General features: G+C 32.9%; 1 protein-coding gene across 7 annotated transcripts in view; it reads left to right on the top strand.

The window, feature by feature from the left end:
* axo (axotactin) overlaps positions 1-22279 on the top strand; it is a 368436-nt gene that overhangs the window by 230105 nt on the left and 116052 nt on the right. For all 7 annotated transcript variants that reach the window (XM_081747155.1, XM_081747148.1, XM_081747149.1 and 4 more), the window contains 4 exons: positions 2072-2204; positions 6178-6408; positions 8574-8749; positions 17187-17418. In XM_081747155.1, coding sequence (XP_081603281.1) covers positions 2072-2204; positions 6178-6408; positions 8574-8749; positions 17187-17418 — 772 coding nt within the window. The remainder of the gene's footprint in view (positions 1-2071; positions 2205-6177; positions 6409-8573; positions 8750-17186; positions 17419-22279) is intronic.

Below are 22279 nucleotides of genomic sequence, written 5' to 3'. Positions count from 1 at the left end.
CAATTCGATATAAAATATTTCGTTCAATTTTTTCTTGTTGATGCATAAAGTATAATAAAATGTAATGTAACTTTCATATTGTTTTTCATACTTACTTTTTGTACAAATAGCTTGATTTGATTTTTTACATTCTAAAAAAAAAAGACTAGATATATTAAACTTTTCTGAAGTTACTAGGGAAGACGACACCTATTATACTACTGTTTTCAAAGTCAAATATTAGCGTAATATCGCAATTTGATGTGTTTTGATTTGTCAAATTTCCAACGTATGAAAATTTATGTACATAATATCGAGATAAGTGATGTATATAAAATTAATAATTTGGCAATAATTTCTTATATCCCAATGTAAATTTATTGAATGTTTCTGCCTTTTCTTTTGAAGTTTTGTATTGTAATTTCTTCTAACTTTCTTAAAATAACTAAATTTAATATATTTGAGGTTACTAGAATACGCAACATCTCTTGCGTTACGTTAGTATATGTTAGTATTATGAAAGTCAAATATGCAATTTTAGTTCGTTAATTTTTGGACTCATGATAATAGTGCTTATGTGCTTAATGTTGAAATAACTGACACAATATTATTAATTTAGCATTAATTTCTCATATGTTGAATTAAATCTATTGCTTTAAATTCTTGTATTATTATATTAATGACCTGACAATTTATTTCTGTATATAATAAAACTAGCCTTCGGCTAGCTAGTGACTTTGCCACCTGACCACCGCATTCATTTGCTCTGTCTACAAGCTCGTATCTCATTTTCAGCCTTTGCTTATGCCCTTCGCACGTCAAAAATACGTTTATGGCACTATTCTTTGCGAAAAATTTAAACCTCTTTCTACCTTAGAAAACGCATTTCAATTAAAATGAAATGATAAAAACCCATGCTGTCAAGTCTTAAATATGCTCAAAAATTCATTTGAAATTGTTTACCCGTTTTCCCGTGATGATGAGACTGACAACCTCGAAGTCATTTTTATAAATTGAGGAAAAAAAATTAAATTGCCCCCTTTCTCTTATTAAAAAAATAAAAACGGAATTTTCAGAAGCGCTGTGGCGGATTTTCGGCAAATGCTTTGGCATATGTCCACTCCTTTTGAATATGGATCTTATATACCCAGTTTCATATCCCAAATATATTTCTGATCTTAAGGGATTTCGAGATATGGCCATGTTATTATGACAATTGCAACCTTACCCTTTTTTCCTACCCGTCTTTTTCATCTCTTCTAAGGGAAACATCAACAAACGCTGAAAAACGTCTTTAATTGTTTTAAATTAAAAGCCTAAACACCAATTTTCATGGCTCTAATCTGAAAGGATTTTGAGATATGGCAATCTTATTATAACGGTTGTAACTCCCATCCTTTTTTTTTTTTTTCGTCCCTTCTGGGGGGCATATGAAAACAATGCTGAAACATGTATTTAATTACGTTAAATGAAATATCTAAATATCAGATTTCATGTCTGTAACCTTAAGGAGTTTTGAGTTATAGCCATTTGTATTTTAACAATTGCAACCCCCGCAAATCTTTCTTCTCCCTTGTAGGAGAAATATCAAACAAATATGAAACACATCTTTAATTATTTTAATTGATAAGTCTATATACCAAATTCCATGTCTCTAACCTTGAAGAATTTCGAGATGTGGCCATCCTGTTATGACAATCGTATAATCCACTCTTTTCTTTTAGTCTTTTTTCTTCTCTTCTAGGGAAAATATCAAAAGAACGTTTAAACACATATCTAATTATTTTCCATGAGAAGTCCATTCACCAAATTTCGTGTTTCTATCCTTCAGAGATTCGTAAATATGGATATCTTACTATAATAATTGCTAGCTCTGTCCCCCTTTCTCGTCGAATTTCCAAAAATCCTTTCTTAATGATACCTTACGTCACAAATTATATGCTCTTTCAAAATTTAGATTTTCTAGCTTAAGCGATTTGACCTGGGCGTTGATTAGTCAGTCACTCAGAACTACTTGGTTTATATATATTTAGACAATTTAAAATCTTATTACAAAAACTCTATTTGGTGTTAATTTATTTCTATGTGTTAGGTGGAAGTAAATTATAAAAATGGAATTTTAAAATTGATTGTGGACTACAAGAGAATAAGGGAGGAAATGCTAGGCCAACCTCTTTATATCGGCGACAACATCGAGTTTGGAGGAAGCAGTAAAACTAAAGAAGGTAAGGAACTAATCGATTTCTATTTAATTTATCAGTAAAGTGCAGCGACGTATACAGGATTCCATAAAAAATATCCCTAATAGCAGAGACAACTTGCAAACCGCTTTCTGTAAGCTTGAATTGTAAGTCAGCCAAACTTGCATCCAGCTTGATTGGAAAACATGCAAGCATGCCGCAAGCTGGATTCCAAGGTTACATGGGGCAACCTTGCATTTAGTATTCCATTCAAGCTTGACGCAAGTGTTTTACAAGTCAAGTCAATAGCCAATAAACGGCCAGTGATGCTGTGACGCTCTGCGAAGGGTCTAAAGCATCGCTTGCAAATACAACAAAAAGGCAGATTGTATGAAAGCATGCGTTTCAAGTGCAAGCGTAGAAAGCCAAAAGCCAAGCACACGCCAACTAGCCGAAAGCTTTCATGCTACTAGGGATGTATGTTCATGTGCCTGCGAAATTGGATAACCTCTTTTATATCGAAATGAGTTGAGCGTTGTGAATACTTAACAAAAATCATGATCTTGTGCCAAGTGTAAATAGCTGTGCAGGACTACTCGTTACTAAAGTATAAATAAAACCAACATGTACGGAAATGTCCACCTGTAGGCGATTGTATAGAGTAGTCAGGAAGAGGTGTAGTTTTTTAAAATGCAAATAGTTTGTTACATATTACATCTAAGTAAAGAATGTTAATGTGAAATATTATCTTACTAATGAGAAACGTGTATAAAATATCATAAATAATTGTTTTATTTTTTTGCAATATAAATATATTTATAAAGAATCTATTTAAAATAAATGTTTCCCTGGTAAAGTAATAATAAAACTGGTGAAATAATTGTTCGGATGTTAATAGCAAAATAAACATAGTTATCGTCCTTAAAATTTTACATCCATAGATCTTTAGTGTATGAAATAGTCGTTTTCATTTCCTAATGACACAATAAACAAACACAACGTTATCCTTCAAAATTTTAGATTAGGTTTAGGTTTTATCGGTACTTCATCCATAGAAGATTAGTGCATGAAGTAACGATATTGATTTCTAATTGACACGATTACCTAATGATAAAGTTGATAAAACTTTGTTGCGATGTTAATAGCAAATACGTACATTTTTTTGTTAATATACTTTAGTCATTCAGCTGTATCCGAAGTGTATAATTTAACTGATGGTTTTGTTTGCACTCAAATGTATTATATATATAATCTTAAATACAGTGGTCGAAGTGAAACAGTATGCGGTGGTATACCATACCGCCTCTGGTTTCTCTTTGATTAAGACATATTGCTTCTGATTTTTCAGTGATCAAAAGACATACCGTCACGAGAAAGTAGATTCTAATATACCTTTAATAAATCCATTTTCATACACAGTAATTGACGAATTGCTTCACATGTCAAACATTTTATTTCTTATGTAAAAATAATTTCTAACTTGGCATGTCAACACCAATATTTTTGTTATATTTTTCCTATCTTTTGTTTCCAAAATGAGGTATCTACAAAGAAGTTCAGCCCTTGCTCCTACGCAAGAACTCGTGTTGGGTAGCGTTGGTTCAAATAAGGGTCACATGACAGAAAGAATTCAGTCATGGGGCCATCCAAACAAAGGGCAATATATTAACGCGACTCGTTTAAACTGACATCAGAAAGTATTGTTATGAGTTCGCCGGGACTTCTTTTGTATCTACAATGATAAAGAAACACATAACTAAGTCCGGTATTTACAAGAAAAAAATATAGTTTATGCAATAAAAAAAATGTTATTTTGCTTAAGTGTTCAGGTGGTGTGTCAAGACGATTAAATTGATAGAGCTTACTTATTTTCATTAAAACTATTTTTGCGTCTTTCTAATAATTGGATAACAATCTTCCGGGGGTTTGGAATACCCCTCAGTCAAGTGAGAAGTCCGGCAGTTTACCTGCGAAAAATTCTTTAATAACTGTTAATATTTTTTAAAAAATCGGTTTTAGAACATTTTCATAATATGACATAAGGGAATTTTTTTTTTTTGGTATTATTCGCAGAAAGTTGGGGGTGGGAAGCAAAGCCTCTCCATGCCCCACTCGTAAACTACGAAAAGTTCTCACAGTGTTTTGGGTCATTGCCCAAATAGAGGTGCAATCTCTTAGGCAACGTACCATCACTGTATTTCAGTATTTAGATAACCGGTATGTCGAGTCAAAAAAAAATCGTAATAAAACATACCCTCTCTGCTTTTTTCCCACTTCGAACACTGCTTATATATAAACTTAGATTATACTTGTAAAAAAAATGCTGTTTTGTACATTCTCGTATAGGATATAAGGGGTAAAATTTTATTCCAACCAAGGAATAGGGAACATTACTTAATGAACTACATTAATAAAACACGTATCTAATATTAATAAAATTTGATTGACTGAAGTCCTCGAAGAGTAAAACTGATATTGACCTTAGACATTTTAGAAAAATAAATAAATAAAACTACAGTTCTGGAAGGTACAGATAATGTGATTCTTCAAGCATCATAGAACTCCTTAATGGATTTATGCTAAATGAAAGCGATATGTCGCTGAACCGAAGCCATTCGGGTGCTTCGGTGAATATAAGTTTCACAAATGGTATATGCGTCTCGGTTTGGAGTACTTAAACAACAATAGACACAGTCTGCTACTTGACAGTGTATAGTTTTCATACACAGTACATAAATAAATAAATAATGTATCCTAACAAAATAAAAACTATCAACTGCATCGAATTGGCAACGAACGATATTTTCTTTAACACTATAAAAAATCGTTTTTCCCGAAATCTACTAATCAGAATTTATCATTTTGTTCTGCTTGATGTGTTCTATCGACTAAAATATATATAAAGGTGTATCAGAAAGGACTTTACAATTTTGGAAACTCATATTGATTGATTAATTTATCTTACACACATGGTTTTAGTATCATTTTCTGCAAAATACTTCAAGTTTTGACGTACGTAATACACTAGTTGAGAAACAAGCCATCGCAAACGCTAGCACCAGTCGCAGTAAAGAGGGCTGTCTTCACTGGTCCCGAACTTACTAGCTGTGTGTTTTGGTTTGAAGAATCCAATTCTGCGACTACAATGTAACGTAATTTTCGTACAAAGTATGGTAAAGATCCTCCCAGTAGGCCTAGTATTTATCAGTGGCATAAGTATTTTATTGAAACTGACTGTTCGGTGAGACACAACAAATCTTCAGATCGTCCCCGCACGTTTGAAGATGTTGTAGAACAAGTGAGACTTCAATGGAATGTGTGCTGCATCACCAATGGAAGCCACATTGATGTATTCTGCTGCCAAATGACACCAAACCTATGTCTATAATCTAAATAAATAAACCAATATGAGTTTTCAAAGTTGTGAAGCCCTTTTTGATACACATTGTGTATAATCTTTGGAGATTATTTCAGTTCAAGAGAAATTAGAGTGTAAGAGTTAGTGATAATTTTGGGCTATATTTCATTAACCATATTATGTACTTTCGTCTTTATAGCGTGCTAATAAAGAGGCTTCAACATCAGTTTCATTTTAATAAATGACGTGGTTTTTGTATAACATTATTTTTTTAGATTTACAAAAAATAGTTTTTCTCGAAAACTACGCATGAGATTTTACGTTGTCATACATCATTTTGTTCAGCTCAATGAGATCTATCGATTTGTATATGACTCATCTTGGGAGATTGTTTTTACCTTAAGCGCTAAGAATATTCTAAAATTAATTAACATGAAACATTTTAATCTCTAGGCTTTTAACAAGCTAGAATAAATGTACATCTCAGAGTAGGACTTTGTTTTCAAATTTATAATGTAACGTAGCATTTATTTTTGAGTTCTCATTATTCTAGGAATTAACACAGATTATATTGTTAGAGCATACCTTTTTATTCATCCTTTCTTAACTAATTATTATTTTTTCCCAACTCCTGTATTTATTATTGTTATTATTCGGAAGGTCTTGTTGGATGTTTACGGGATATCTATGTAAATGGGGAACTGATAGAAGCACGTTCGGTTGTGAAGACGGACAGAGCAGTTGGAGAAATTGCATTGGACAATTGTCAGTTAGTGAATCCGTGCCAACGTCCAAATACATGCAAGCATGGAGGCAAATGCTCAATACAAAATAGAGAAGTTGTATGTGATTGTTCAGACACAGGATATACTGGAAAGAACTGCCATTTTGGTAAGTATTTTTTATATATATAAAACTTAATATTTCATATGTGATTAGAATGTTCATAAAATTACTACTATATGGATAAAGAGTCAGTTGTTCTAACGGATTTCTGAACACTATTTTACGAATGAAAATTATATGTTTGCCTCATAAGAAAATGGTCTAAATTTTGAGGTCACGGTTGCAGTAAACTTCCGACGCAAATAATAAACTACTGGTAGAGTTTCTTGTGCGACAAGTAACCGTCCAACTAGAAATCTGTTGTGAAGGAAATCTTTGTGTACCAACAAATAAACATCTTTATTAACAATGAATTATATTTTTTCCAATTGATCATCATTAGTAAATTCGTAGTTTGGCGTTGAAATAAATAAATAAATAAATAAATAAAATCATAATTTTGTAGAAGAAACTTATTTACAAATCCTCATATCATTACTTAACTTTAAATCCATACTCTCATTGTAGTCATCAGTCTTGTTCAGTGCGCTCTAAAATACTGATTTTTGCTTTTAAAATGTCTAGAGCCAAATCATATAAGAAATCCCTTTTCTTGGAGATATTGTCTGTGCTTCCATTTGTTTGTGTTGTGCCGTAAGAAAACCTTTTTATTTCTAGTACATACTTACCGAAATGTATTTTATTCTGTAAGCGAGAATTAAACAGTATGTAAATCAGAATGATACCTCTTGTAGTCAGAAACGCAGAAAATCTTAATCAAATTTAGAGATTCTTTTTATTAAATTAGGGAGAGTCATGGGATTTTATATGTTGATATAAAGTGTAAGGGTGTAGCAAAATTGTTTGAGCAATTTCTTCTTTTTCTTTCGATGTAAGAATTTTTGATGTTCCAGCGTAGTGAGGCAATTGTTGAGCAGTTTGAATTAGGAGATACTTTTCTCCGGTCTAGAATGCCAGAAATAATGGCAGTGGATATATATGTGCTGTTTATACATTTCTTGATTAAAAAGTAACTTACCATAGCCATGCGGAACTAAGCCAGAGTTATAGCAGAAAGTTTTGAAGTTTAATTTAGATAAAAATGTAATTAATAGTAAAAAGTTCTAACTAGATCTTACCTTGAAATATTTGTAAAAGATACAGACAGGTCACTTTACTATACCTAATAATTATTTGTTACTTACTAATAGAAGTGCCCGTTCTTTACAATGGAAAATGAAATCTTTTAGTTTTACTTTCCTCAGTTATGCCATACAAGCTAAAGGAGACAATGATAATGAGAATGAATGAAATGGAGAAAGTGAGAGGAAACGAGAGAACCCCGAGAAATCCCATGCACACGATGTTTGGTCGCCGTACGGATGCTTAAGCCGTTTTATAGTAGAAATTTTACCAATAAAAGGTGAAGAGGTATTTGAAGGGAAATGTGCCAGGTTTTTCATAGATTTACCGTTCCAGCATTTGTCTGATAAGGCTGAGGAAAAGTTCTAAAAGCACTTCAATTTGAGTACCCAATGACAAAGTAACAACTACGATACCTCACTTTTAATCCGAACTTGCACAGAAGAAAATAACATGTTGCATCAAATATTCTTAGAAAATACCCTTGAAGTGGAGAGAAACTATATCTTCACAGTTAAAAGGCATTACATTACAATCAGTTTTCATGACATTACCTTTTATTGCAAAATTTAAACATCATGAAGATTGATATCTGACTTGTGAATAGCGCAATGTAAATTTGAGTTTGCATTCTCTATTGTTAACAAGAACTAGAAAGCTACACATCTTCTGTTGTTGAGATTTGTGAAAGAAACTTCCAAAATTTTATTACTCAAGCGAATAGAAGAAATTTCTATATATTGAAAGAACATTTTATATAGCATGATGCTCATCGCATACTAGAAAATAAGCGAATATTCATGTAGTTGGTTGATTGGATAGCATTTTAATAGGAACATCGCCGACGAGGCTATTTGTACCCCTACTATTTTGGCATTTTCGTCCTCATGTATAGTAGAAACAAGTCAACAGCAACACTTCGTAAAATCTTTTCATTAGTACCATGAGACGTCTAGTGCAAATATCTCGTTGTTTGCTGATCTCCACTACAATCAATTGCATAAAAAATTGTACAATTGTGTGATCTTATTTGTAATTTAATTCTACATGTGATTTTATTTTTATTTTTATATTGTTTCTGTTTCTAGCGTTACACAGGAAAACATGTGAAGAGTTAGCCTTGCTTGGGCATACTAAACCAGACGTATATCTAATTGATATCGATGGCAACGGACCATTCCCTCCTGCAAAGGTGAAGTGTGAATTTCAATCACCAGAAGGAACTACGAAGACAATTGTTGAGCATAATCTTCCCAGTCAAGTGGTGTGTAGAAGTACTATTTAATTTAGAATATAAATGTTATTTATGTACTTAATGATGTTCAGTAAAGATAGTATAACCAAGGGGTGTAAGCCAGGTAAGGCGTCTACAGCATGTAATGTGGCACGCTCGTTGTACCTGGTTAAGGGCGAAATGTGCCACACTAGGCATATCCCAGTAGATTGTCTGAAACCCAAAGGATTGCTAAGTGAAAAGCAAAGGAATATAATTTATGTAGAATGGAATCTTAGCTGAAATAATTATAAAACATTTTTTTTAAAAATCCTAACCTACTTTGAATACTAACCCACTTGTTTAAAATATTAGTGTTCTGAAACTTTGCAGTACAACCCCTGTGCTGTTATGCAATCATAATCATGCTAAAGAACGCGTGGTTGCTTACAAACACGTTACTCTTCCATTACTAACCCAGCATCTTTCGTTATGTTTCATTGGTTAGCTCCAACAATCACCACCAGATCCTAAAAAAAAACCTACATGGAAATACCAGGAAGATATGCTCTTTCAAACAAACAAACAAAAATAAATAAATAAAATAAAGTCGGTGAACCTATGTTGAAGTTGTGCGTGAACATACCCAAAACACACACACATATATATATTGTCCATGGAGGATTGGACAATATATATCACTGGTTTGTCCAATCCTCCTTCCTCGTGGGACATTGATGCCTTTATTAAATGAAAATGAACTTAACTTAACTGAAGGTTGAGAAAAGAAAAATAAGACCGTTTCAAGATGAGACTTAAATATACAGTATCTACTACAGGATTGAATGCTTATTAAGATACAATGTGTAACACTGGTGGCTTTTACAATATTGTGTGTTACTCAGTTCTTATTAGGAATTATTATTATTATTATTATTATTATTATTATTATTATTATTATTATTAATAATAATAATAATAATAATAATAATAATAATAATAATAATAATAATAATAATAATAATAATAATAATAATAATAATAATAATAATAATAGCGCTTTGAAGGAATTCGTTACCAAGCCATGTCATATTCCAAGATTTGTTCAATATGCGTATATGTATATCAGTATAAAGTTAAATAGGGCTTCTACATTTTAGGGCATCCATTAGAAAGTACAAACATCATTTTTACTATAAAAACATTTAAACTTCTAGTCATAAATATGACATGAAATATTTTACTTATTAAGTTAGTTAGCATGCAAAAATTGTTTTGTTTTTCACAAAAAAATTAATAGGTAGCTCCGGAAATTGTTGATTTAAAAAACTACATGAGGAAATAAAACATTTGTAAGTCATATATGTATATATAAAATATGAAAGAAATGAGGTTGTCACAGGTGATGCTGGAAGTGGCCTTTCTGAGCATCCAAACACATCTAAACACGACGTTGCGTGTTTCTGAAGATGGCTACTAGAACGTATCATCACCAGCCGGATCTCACGTCAGTACACATAGTGTGTTCATATAGACACGCCCTTTTTCAATAAAAGATGGGATTGAATTTCGATGGTAGACACACCCTAAAGAAAAAAAGTCTGACGGGATCGAATGTGGTGACCTTGGACAAGTCGTAATCAAACCACTAATCAAATAATTTGTCAGAATGAACATCCGGTCGTTCACAGAATGTAGAAAACAAGTTACGAGATGAAAACAAGCTTGCACGATCGTTTCGTTTCATGTTGCCGCCTCTGCGTTTTCATAAACTAACTTTTATTCTGTACAGTAGCGTAGAGTGCTAAGAGACATTGAGACACTGTTTACCCTTTCAAATTAAAAAAACATATCTTTAGAATTTCCTTATTAATCAGAACTAATATACATTTCATGTTGAAGAAAAATATAGAAATACTAGGGCCAGCGATAGCTTGGTTAATAAGAATAGTAGTAGAGTCAAATTTCTAAATGTTACTTTTCAGAACTCGGGAAGAAAAGTTCTATCTCCGTCAAACTGGCTGCAAAGAGACAACAAGAAATATGTCTCAACGCGGCTGAAACAAATACACTTGAAAGCGGCGCGCGCATATGGCTGTAGGCTTCTTACTCGCTGAAACAACCTACCAAAGAGACATCGGGCAAAACGTCTCAGTAGCAGTGATACCATATTTAGCGAAATGATACCATTTTAAATCCAGTATACTTTTCATTCTTCCTTTTAGATATTCAATGATATTTCAAGGAAAATTATTAAGAAATAGAAGGAAATAAAAATTTAAATTAATAACTACCTTAAGAAGATTTTATGAATACAGTAATTCATATAAATCTTTCACGATCTAGGTTCAGCTTCTGTTTAATCGCAATACCAGAGTTTATCAACACTGGGAAAGGCAAAAGCAAGGGCAGGAGGTTTTGTAGTTTGCTATTTTGTTGTTGCTTTTAAAAACGTTAGGTAAATTTGTATTTGGGTCTATCTGAGTTAGTTAGTTATTATGTGCAAATCAAATGATTGGAAATAGATTTGCTGCACCAATTGTGATTAAATGGCATGTCTAAGCTCTCATATAAAAATTAGTATTAACTTTAAAAATAGCCAATTTATGCGTTTACTTTTTGAATCAGAAATGGTGCAAATCTAATCGGAAAATTATACATAAAAGTAAATTAATATATTTAGTGTATATACCGAGATTTGTCAGAATAAATTTATATCGATATACTGGTTTAATTTAATCGTTAAGGAATGCGTTTATCGAAATTAGTTTTCTGTATATTAAATATAGTAGTGCAACCTCGCGAAGTTAGTTTCTAACGAAATTTTGTTAGGAGTTTCACACACACACATATATATATATGAAGATGTAAAAATTGTTACATTGAAAATGTTCCTTTCGGAAATTATTATTAAAACAAAGCTCCTATAATTTTATTCACTCAGAGGTTTTCATCAGGAAGTAAAAACCTTAAACTCAGAATTTTATTAGATTCTGGATATCAATGCGATGTTTTGCACCATGTGTCTGCTCTTTCTAATAATAGATTAAAAATGAAATGAAATCTTTGAGTTTAACGTCCCACGGTTATGTCGGCTGGGCTAAAGGAGACGGTGATAATGAGAAATGAATGAAATGGTGGAATGAAGAAAGTGGGAGGAAATGGCAGAACCCCAAGAAAACTCCACGCACGGTATTTGTCCACCACAAAATTCACTTGGCGCGAACTGGGATCGAACCAAAGATACCATGCACCACTGAGCCACCACGATCCCGAATAATAGATTATATAATTGATAATTTTCATATATTTGAATATATGTGAAGTATAATCATGTGACTTTCAGGTTACAAGAGACGTCAAACTATCTCAATACTCATATGAGGTTTTAAACTGCAATTATTTTCAAAATAAAGAAAATGATCGGGTTAAATCGAAAAGTCTAAAGCTATTGCTATTATGGGATAAAGTAAATGGAAACTTTTTGTAACAAGTATTTAAAGAGATGCCTCGGTAGCTCAGTGGTAGAGCAGTCACCTCTGACACGTAGGGTACCTGGTTAGATTCCAAATCCCACCAAGTTGGTTTTATACGGGACAAACACTGTGTGTGTGTAGATTTTCTCGAGATTCTCTCCCGTTCTCTCCCACTGTCGTCACTCCACCACTATCATCCAACTCATCACTATTTGCCATAGTCTCGGAGCATAATCGTGGAGCATTGAACTCTCTCTCTCTCTCTCTCTCTCTCTCTCTCTCCCCATTGCGAAAGTTAACGCTACGCTATGATTCTGTAAAAATGTAAATTAATGCCTTGAAGTTTCTACAACAGAAAATGAATATTATCAAGGCACCTTGGAGTGGTACATCTGTTATTAGTTTTATTGGTTTACATGTTAATTAAACATCCTAAGTGAAATGTTGAAAAGTAGTAGAAGAGTACTATTACTGTTGCAAAGAAAATTAACATTAATAATTTCTAAATGTAAATTTTGAAATTCATATAAACATATACCTTAACGCCATACTGCCATGTCTTCCCTATAATTGCATAACTGATTAACTGGTTAAAATCAATGAAGGTGCTCATAAAAAAAAGATAAGCCATAAAATACTTTGTTGAACGAATTTTAAAAACCCTCTTTACGTGAAACCTTAAAAAAATTAGTCCATCCATTTTTTTGTTTTATGATTGATAATTGTTTATAAATACACCATAACTGGTATAAGTTCTTTGTTTTAATTTTATGTTATAATACAAATGATTAATATATCTGTTTTCATCCAATCCCCACGCAAGAGCGGCTTTAGAATTTTAATTTTGGGTAGGCCCGCTCCCTCGCTTATGGATACATATACACCTTTGATTTATTAATGACAGTACGAAATTACTTTTACAGTAGTATACTAGTAATTGATGTTATTTATTAAATAATTATCTACCATTAATATAAACAGTGGAAAATATATTTTCTCTTTATTGTATCTTTTAGCTTTTATATATTTTTCAAAATTTTTGGGTAGGCCCGTGCCTACCCGGGCTACTGCTAAAGCCGTCACTGTTCCCACGTCTTCTGATAGTCTACTATTGTATCTAGCAATCTACACTGTATAGTTAATCAAATCGCCGCATCTACTTAAGAATAATGTTACTATTCTTTTTAACTACTGAGACTATATTGAGTCTTTCGCAAAATAAACGAAGAAAAAATCTCAGACACACTTTGAAATATTAGTTGCGATAATGAAATAACAAGTGAGTTTTGTTTCACATTGTAAAACTATGGGGGACTTCTAACTATGTGAATTCAAGATTGAAACGAAAGTAGAAGATTGTAAAACTATGGAAGACTTCCAAACTATGTGAATTCAAGATTGAAACCGGAAGTAGAAGATTGTAAAACTATGGAAGGCTTCCAAACTATGTGAATTCAAGATTGAAACCGGTAGTAGAACATTCTAAAATTATGGAAGACTTCCAAACTATGTGAATTCAAGATTGAAACCGGAAGCAGAAAATATGTGAATTCAAGATTGAAACCGGAAGTAAAAGATTGTAAAATATGAGAAATTTCCAAAATATGTGAATTCAAGATTGAAACCGGAAGTAGAACATAGTAAAACTATGAAAGACTTCCAAACTATGTAAATTCAAGATTGAAACCAAAAGTTTCAAGGGGGTTGATTCAAGATTGTAAAACTATGGGAAATTTCCAAAATATGTGAATTCAAGATTGAAGCCGGAAATAGAAGATTGTAAAACTATGGGAGACGTCCAAACTATGTGAATTCAAGATTGAAACCGGAAGTAGAAGATTGTAAAACTGTGGAAGACTTCCAAACTATGTGAATTCAAGATTGAAACGGAAGTAGAAGATTGTAAAACTATGGGAGACTTCCAAACTATGTTAATTCAAGATTGAAACTGGAAGTAGAAGACCCGTACTTTCCGGCTCCAAGAGAGCGATAGCGTGAAAGGTGGCATCTATTCATCGGACGTTGAATCCATATCAAAAATAGTTTCTCGCTATTTCTTACAATTACTATATTGAAATCAATGTTGAAAGTGAAAGTTGTACTAGTTCTTACTCTTCCGATTCCAGGAGATGAATAATGCTAGGATTCGGAATCCATACCAAGAATAGTTTATCGCCTTCTATTACCATTTTCACTATGTGAGGATCAATATTAGAACCGGAAGGTAGTTGATTTTTGCCACTTTAATTGAAATAGAGGAATAAAGTTAATTTCTACCCCTTCCAGCTTGAGTAGAGGGTTAACAGACCAAATAGTTCCTATTGTTGATGCGATGAATCGATTTCCAATAAACCGGTTGTCATTATCTCTTACTGCTTTCGCTATATGGAGATCAATATTGAAACTGGATGAGTAGTAAATTTCTACCACTTACGGTTTTAGTAGAGAGATGGAGATAAATATATTGTCTTCCCTTGAGATGCTAAATCAATTCCAGAAAACCACTTGTCGTTGTCGGTTACCGTTTTGTTGTGTGGAGATCAACGTTAAATCCGGAAATGGTTTATTTCTTTCACTCCCGGTTTGAACAGAGGGTTAACATAGGATGAGATAGAATCTACTATTGGGACGCAGAATCGATTCCGGAAATCCGTTTCACGATCCTCTTACCGTTTTTGCTCTGATTCGTGTCGACAGGCAGGCGGATGTTGTTGTTTATAATACTTTCGATACTTAGGCATAGCATAGTTTAGGAGTCTAAAAGTCACACGCTAACAAACAAAATGTGTGCTTTAGTGACTTACAATTGCAGATTTCAATTAGCACCCAGTGATCATAGTAAGTTATAACAGGGCCAACAAGAGATGGTCTCTGACGTTTCTCACTACACGCGTTGGGACAATGCAGTCCCTACTTTGGTACTAGTGTCACCAACCACGGTCACTCTGTCCTACACCATTTATTAAATGGCCATTATAATGCACCGAAAAAAACCTCGACAGGTGAATAGCGGCAACGTCACTGCGAGCTGTCAGAGACCTTCTCTTGCTGGCCCTGCTATAGATATACAGAAGAATGAGAAATTAATTTCCTGTGTAGTCGTCTTGAAGTAGGTCAATGAACGAATGAAAATCTGACTTTTTAAAATTCTAAATCACAATGTTCCACTAGAATGTTGGTTAAAATTATAGCTTATTCACTTTCTCAAAATCTTGAAAATAATAATAAATAAAATCGACGAAAGATTTTTTCTACATATTTCTTGTACATCCTGGCAAGTTTAGATTGTAGAATTTTGTCACTACGAAAAAGGTAGTCCTTTTCTTAAATATGATATTATATTTTTTTGTTTTACACCATTTTGCTTTGTATTGTAAATATTTTGTGAAATGAGAATAGAAGAATAAAATGAAAGGGGATCAAAAATCTCCTTCCATTCTTCATAAAAACTACAAAATTGACCTAAAAACAGATGAAAATTTTGAAGAACTGTTACCGATGCATACAGTAAAATTTCCATCACCAAAGTTTATTTTTTTTTTGATCTAATAGAAAAGTACTTTTCTAGACAAATGAATAATATACGTAAAGTAAAGGAACCATTACGACTATCAATCAGTGTAAATATATTTAATGTTATATATATTTTTTCCGTTTAGTTTTCTACCTATGCTAATCTTCTTCCTTCTGACTTTAAATAACTATCCCATATCGTTGATCCCGATGGGTAGTTCATGAAAATGTAGTAACTACAATAGAGCTTATAACATAGCTCATCTTGAGATATATTATTTTGACGTACTGAAATCCAGTAAAACAGCAGGAACTGGTTGTAAACGTTATCCGTGGTTGTAAACTGTGCTTATTTTCAGTCAAATTCGCAGTGTTTGACTATATTTTGGAGCATTACTATAGTGCAAATTCTGTTTATTTTCTGAAAACAGCACCAAAGACTTTTTCTTGCTAGAAATTGCATTGCGAGTGCTAGAAATTTGTTCTCATTGTTAAAAATGATACTTATTGTAATTTACATTGTTGGAATTTAACAATTACTTCGTCAGAACAAGTTCTGTATCTTAGCAATACTTACATATTAGTCATGTGTGATGTGTCATAAACTGTTTATATTTCTGTTATTATGTATTTATGAAGAGAAGATTATCTTAGAGAAAGCGATCATTTATTTTAAAATTATTGAATTGTATAACTATACGTTTTATTTATCTTTTCTATGGTATTAATATATGTTAGTCCTATTTTTCTAAGTCGATGTTTAGAAAGTAGTATCTTAGGTAATTATTATTTTTAAAAAAATGAAACAAAATACGTCGTATTTGTTGATTAATTTTGAAAAAGAATTAATTTTAAATTTGAGTTAACTTATAATTTTTATCACGTTAAATGTGCATGCAAATAGCTTCGTACTTAAAACTATTAAGCCTTAAAGTCCAAGTCGTCAAATTGTTTGAACAGACGTCAACAGAGTTTATTTTTAATGTGTTTATTATGCCCCGTATTTCTAAGTTTTTGACAGTATGATGGTAAATATCTGTTTTTTTTTCTTGCCTCCAATTAAAAAAATGTTAGCAGGAATCTTAAGTTTTGTATGATTCATTGGTGTTGAAGCTTGATATTTTCCCAAGGTAATAGTAATGGATAGCAGCGTTATCCACTGGGTCAAAGGTTTAGTCTCTTTTCGTGTTTCATTTTAACGTGAAGAAGCTGATCATTAGTAAGATCGATTACGACTACCACTCTCCTGCATGGACATCATTGGGTACCACTGCCGAAGTGAATTGTAGGAAGCAAGAACAAGTACATTTCTAGATGAATTCCTAACTGTACTATGCGGCGAAACGGACAACGATGGAGGGTGTAATAAAAGAGGAGCAGCGGTGCACCGCAGAGTAGTATAGGTGAAAAATAAAAAATTTATGTATAAACTGAAATCACCTCATGTTTTTATATGAATCATGTTCATGTGTATTGAAAATTATATTTTTATTTTACAGGATGTTCGTAAGAAAGCTTTTTCAGACTTTTATTTTGATATTAAGTACAGAGAATTTACTCCAGAAATGCTGCAAGAATTAATAGACCACTCCTTGTACTGTCAGCAGCACATAAAATATGAGTGTAATATGGCACCTCTTGAGTTACATAGTAAGACATGGTTTAGGTCATCATCAGGAGAAAACGTTAACTACATTGGGAGTGTTGGAAGCGGACGTTGTCCATGTGCAGGTAAGCTTGTGTTCAGGTGTTACCAACTACTTTGATGTCTTGTAGAATGTCTTTAATATTAATTGCAAGAACATTAATGGCCAGAAAATACTGAATTACAATAATTATCCCTGAGTTGATACGTCTATTTCTTTCACAAGAAGTTTACTGTTCAACTTCATACACTTGGGCCACTTGAATGGCAACATTTTCACAGACTTCTGGAACCCAAATTTTCATAGTATGTCGCATCCACTTTAGGATAGCTGCTTGTAGGTCTTCGAATTCAGTGAAATGATAGCCACCTAGAGGTTCCTTGAAAGCCTGATACATGTGGCATGATACATGATACATGATGGCTGTAGTCGTATCCAAGCTCTTGTGCTGCTTCATCTCTGAAAATGCCCCTTTTGTATGATGACATGAATGAAATGATGACATGATGACTTTTGAATAATCCTTCGTGTAACTTTGCAAGAGATCGGTGCTTAACCTCACTCTGTTGTCTGGCCTTATCAGTATCACTTTCTTTCCGAAATTGGTTCTCTTCTCTGTTGATGTGCGATCTTGTTTCCAGCATTTAGCTAGATGTACACGGTTTTGCGTGACTGCTTTCTCCGTTCACTGCCCGAATCGTGTGTTAATTTCAGCAGTTGCTAAACCTTCTTTGCACAGAAAACGAGTCGCCCAGCACTGTCCTGAGTTGCCTTGAGAGAAATGCACTATGATTCAGAGGTATCACGCTCCTCTGCTAAGTGTTGGACTCCTAAAGGCAGACCTATGTACTAGCTCTCAGGAACTCTTGCTCCATGCCAAATAGAGGATTTTGAATTTCTGAAATGAAGAAAATGTATATCAATATGAAATGCTTCTCATATTTTACTTATTTCGATCATTTTTCCAATCTCTACGACTTTCTCCAATTACCTAACTAAAAGAATGTATGAATAAATACGTACAGATAAACCATATCATTTCGCTCGTTACAACTCTACTGACAAAGTTGACAAGGGCAACCGAAACTATATAAATATTAAAGTTCAAAAACTATGTTATCATTATTATAAACATGCGTTAATTTCTCTCGTTAAACAAGTACAGATAAATCATTTTGTTATTTAGCCTAAGATCTGAATAGTTGAGCTATTAATAAACACTTCTGTTCGAAGACATTGTTTTCTTTATTCTTATTATTCGTTTCTTTTCATTTTTTGATATCATTAGTGATGGCATACTCATCATCTAAGTTTTCAATATTCATATAGCTATTTGAATCACTATCTGCAAAACTACATTGGAGAAGTCTTATGAGTTCTTATCTTTCCAGTATTTCCACTTTTAACCTTCAGTGTTTCTAGTGCAGATTTTAGTTTCCTAATTTCTGAAATTTAGAAGAAAAGATCTTTTAAAATCCTTTCTTCTTTTCCCATTTCTCTTTCATATAATTTAAAATCATTAACACAATCTTGAATAGAGCTCATTCCTGGCTAAGCGGTTAGCGTACGCGTCTTTGGCGTGGGAGACCCGGGTTCGATTCCAGGTGTGAGCTCATGTGGTTCGATTTCCACGTTAATTAGTAGGTTCCATCTCATATAGCCTCGCTGCTGAAAGGAACGTTAAACTCAAAATCAACAATCTTGAATAACACCAGATTCCAGCATCCTGCCTGCTGTAAGTACTACGAGGCCTCTTTAGTGACTTCTTTAATTCTACACTCTTCATTCTACACTTCTACACAAACAATTTCTCTTCTTTCTACATCCTTTTGTGTTTCACACTTTTTTGTTTCCTGGTCTTTCTTGAGGTCGTTTGCTGTCTTTTTCACGTGTGGAACTTACATCTTTCTCTTTGCTGTAGGGTTCTTATTTCGTTTGACCATCTGTTATTACTTTTGATTACAGATATTTCAAACTTGGTGTTATCTTTCAATTGTTTACCTTGGTGGTTGTTTGCTAAAGTTAGTATCCGTTGAGACGTATATCGACGGTTCAAGATAGAGTCCGAAACCACTGTAAAGTGTTCAAATTTCAATGTTTTCCCACCGGGAATGGAACCCAAGACTCACGAGCACCAAAAGGTATAATCAATTTTCGATTAAATAATGCCACAGTTCGTTATATTAAGTCTTGTATCTACGAATACTCAAATGTTACGCACAATTCCACACATAAGTAAATGCTCACCTAATTTTTCTGACTTAGAATACAATATATTATTACTATTTTCCAAATAGAGAGCAACTAGATTACATATGTCTTTATCTTACGTTGATCCAATGAGTTATATTTGCAGTATTTATTATAAAAAAGTACTTATTTACCCTACCATTTCTATATTGATTAAAATCAATGTACATTCGTTATAACGACCAGTAAAACAGCAATCAACATATAAACTTGGAATAAACAACAGATAAATCAATATTAATTAGAATATTTTAGCTGGGTTTCTTCTTTTTCTTTCTGGCTTGTGCAATATTTAAAAGCATTTTCACCCTAAAGACGGATATACACGAACATTAAACGAACATTATCGTTGCAAGGTGCCAGCTTGCCACTAGACCAGCGGGGAGGGCTTTTACCTTTGTTATTTTATTTCTTTGTCTTTTTAAGTGAGCAGAGTTTCACTTTTGTTGTGTGTTATTTTACATTCAGAAAGACTAGTTAGCTTTGTGCTACTTCTCTTCTTTTTCTGTGAACCATCACATTCTTTGCAAATATAAATATGTTTATATTCTTCTATTATTATTATTATTATTATTATTATTATTATTATTATTATTATTATTACTTTTATTTCTCTAACCATATCTTTCTGAATTACGTTGAATATTTAAGCACAATGTCTTACGTAAGATCATAATTCATCTCGAACCATTCGCTTTTTCCATGGTAAGTTCACACTATGTACTGTTGTCAATCATAAAAGATTATTTGATTCTCTATCTTCCATTTTGCACCTATTGTTTCGTGTGATGTGGAAAGAGTGTTTTCGGGATATTCCTCAAGATAATAAACATAGATTTACTCTGGAACGTTTGAAGCAGTACATTCTTATCAAGTGCAACAGTGAGCAGTGACCCTCCCTATTTATCTCCTTTCCCCTTATATATATAAACTGCAAGTGAAACTGAAAATTGTGGTAAGTGTAACAGAAAACTAAAACTCTAAAATGAAAAACTGCTAGTGAAGCAATTGTTCTTAAAAGTATACGTACAATTAGGTAAGGAAACTTTAAATGTGTGCCTTTTGATTAAGAATAATTCACAAGTGTTCTTAAAACACGTTATTCAAAGCCCTTTCTGTTATATCTCTTACATTTTAGTGTTATGCTTTTAGTTTCGAAGAACATGTTTAGGAAAATTTAAGTGCATGTTTGGATGCAAATTATGACGATTTTAAGGACTTATTTGCATGCATTTTTTGAAGTTTTTTAGTATCCGAAGCCTATTTAGAACATGCAAAAGCAGAAGGCAGTGGCGTGATCTAAGGAGTGATATGGCGAAAGTATTGTTACTTGCTGATCTTCCTCGTGTTTGCATAAAGGTTGTTAGGAAGCTATTCGGTAATCTGGTTCACTGATAATAAACATTAATAACGACCTTTTTTATGTGCCCTGCAAATACTAATTAGATGATTATTTTTCTGGTATGATTTCAGCAGTTAATCCTGCTGATATTGACAGCCAGACACTAATTGAAGAACGTAGGCTCCACAAAGATTGTCAAAGCATGTTATTTAACGTAGTTCTTTTCAAAGAAAACACTACTGTCAACAACCACTTTTTTAACTTTGTGATTACCTACACACTATAATTCAAAACGAAAGTATGTTATTAATAATATAAATAAAAAAATAATCTTAGATTCAGTTATTTACACACGCAATTTATAATGTGTAATATTTCAGGTTACTTCACTGCAGGTGTTTATTAGAGTACTCGTCTACAGGAGAAAGTACTTATATATGTACTTTTTTCTGTTATATTGTAGGTATTTACAGTCATTGGCGAAGATGAATATACACTTTTTCAACAATTTTCGAACGAACTAAGTAATTGGAATAGTTTTGAAGATTGTGTAGCAAACTCAATTAAAATTCGTCTTTTCTTTTCTACTTTATTGATGAAATATCTCAGGAAGCGCATACCCACCTATACATATACAGGGTGTTACAAATTTTGTTACAATATTTTGGGAATAGATTCTTCACATGAAAATAAACTTAAAAGTCCATAGTTTCACTACTATAGGATGGATCATAGTCGGGTCAAGACATCACTGAGGAACTAGTATCTGATCTATCCAAATATCCATCTTTCAGAACCTCTGGTACTTGCACAATCATTTTTAGAGAGGCTGTTTGGGGATACTTGATCACTCTCCACCTACCTTTCTAAAAATTGGTGTGCAAGTACTGGAGCATTCTTAAACATGGATATTTGGAAAGTTCACATACCAGTTCCTCAGTTCGGTATCTTGACCCGACTACGATAGGTCCCATAGTAGTGGAGCTGTAAACTTTTAAAGTTCACTTGTTTCACATTTTCGGTACCCTATAACTCCGAAACTATCCACTTTTGAGCACAGGTCCACATGAACTTTTTTTCTCATTTTGATGTGAGAAGACTGTTCCCAAAATATTGTGACACATTTTGTAAAATTTTCACGATATATAAACTTATTTTTAAATCGGGAAGAGGGTTATTTATTTCCCTCATTATTGACTGATTTCAATTCCAAGCAGTACAGATTGTAAGAAAGCTTCACAGAACATTTATCAGCATATTCTATTAAAATCAAATCATTTTTATGAAAGCTGTCGCATACTGCGGATATTACGGATAAAGGGGTGAGGATAAATTCATTTCCTCATCCTCGACT

This window comes from Thermobia domestica, chromosome 18, assembly GCF_964235325.1.
Source record: "Thermobia domestica chromosome 18, izTheDome1.hap1.1, whole genome shotgun sequence".
Classification (NCBI taxonomy): Eukaryota; Metazoa; Arthropoda; class Insecta; order Zygentoma; family Lepismatidae; genus Thermobia; species Thermobia domestica.
This window is presented reverse-complemented; position numbering and strand designations above follow the sequence as displayed.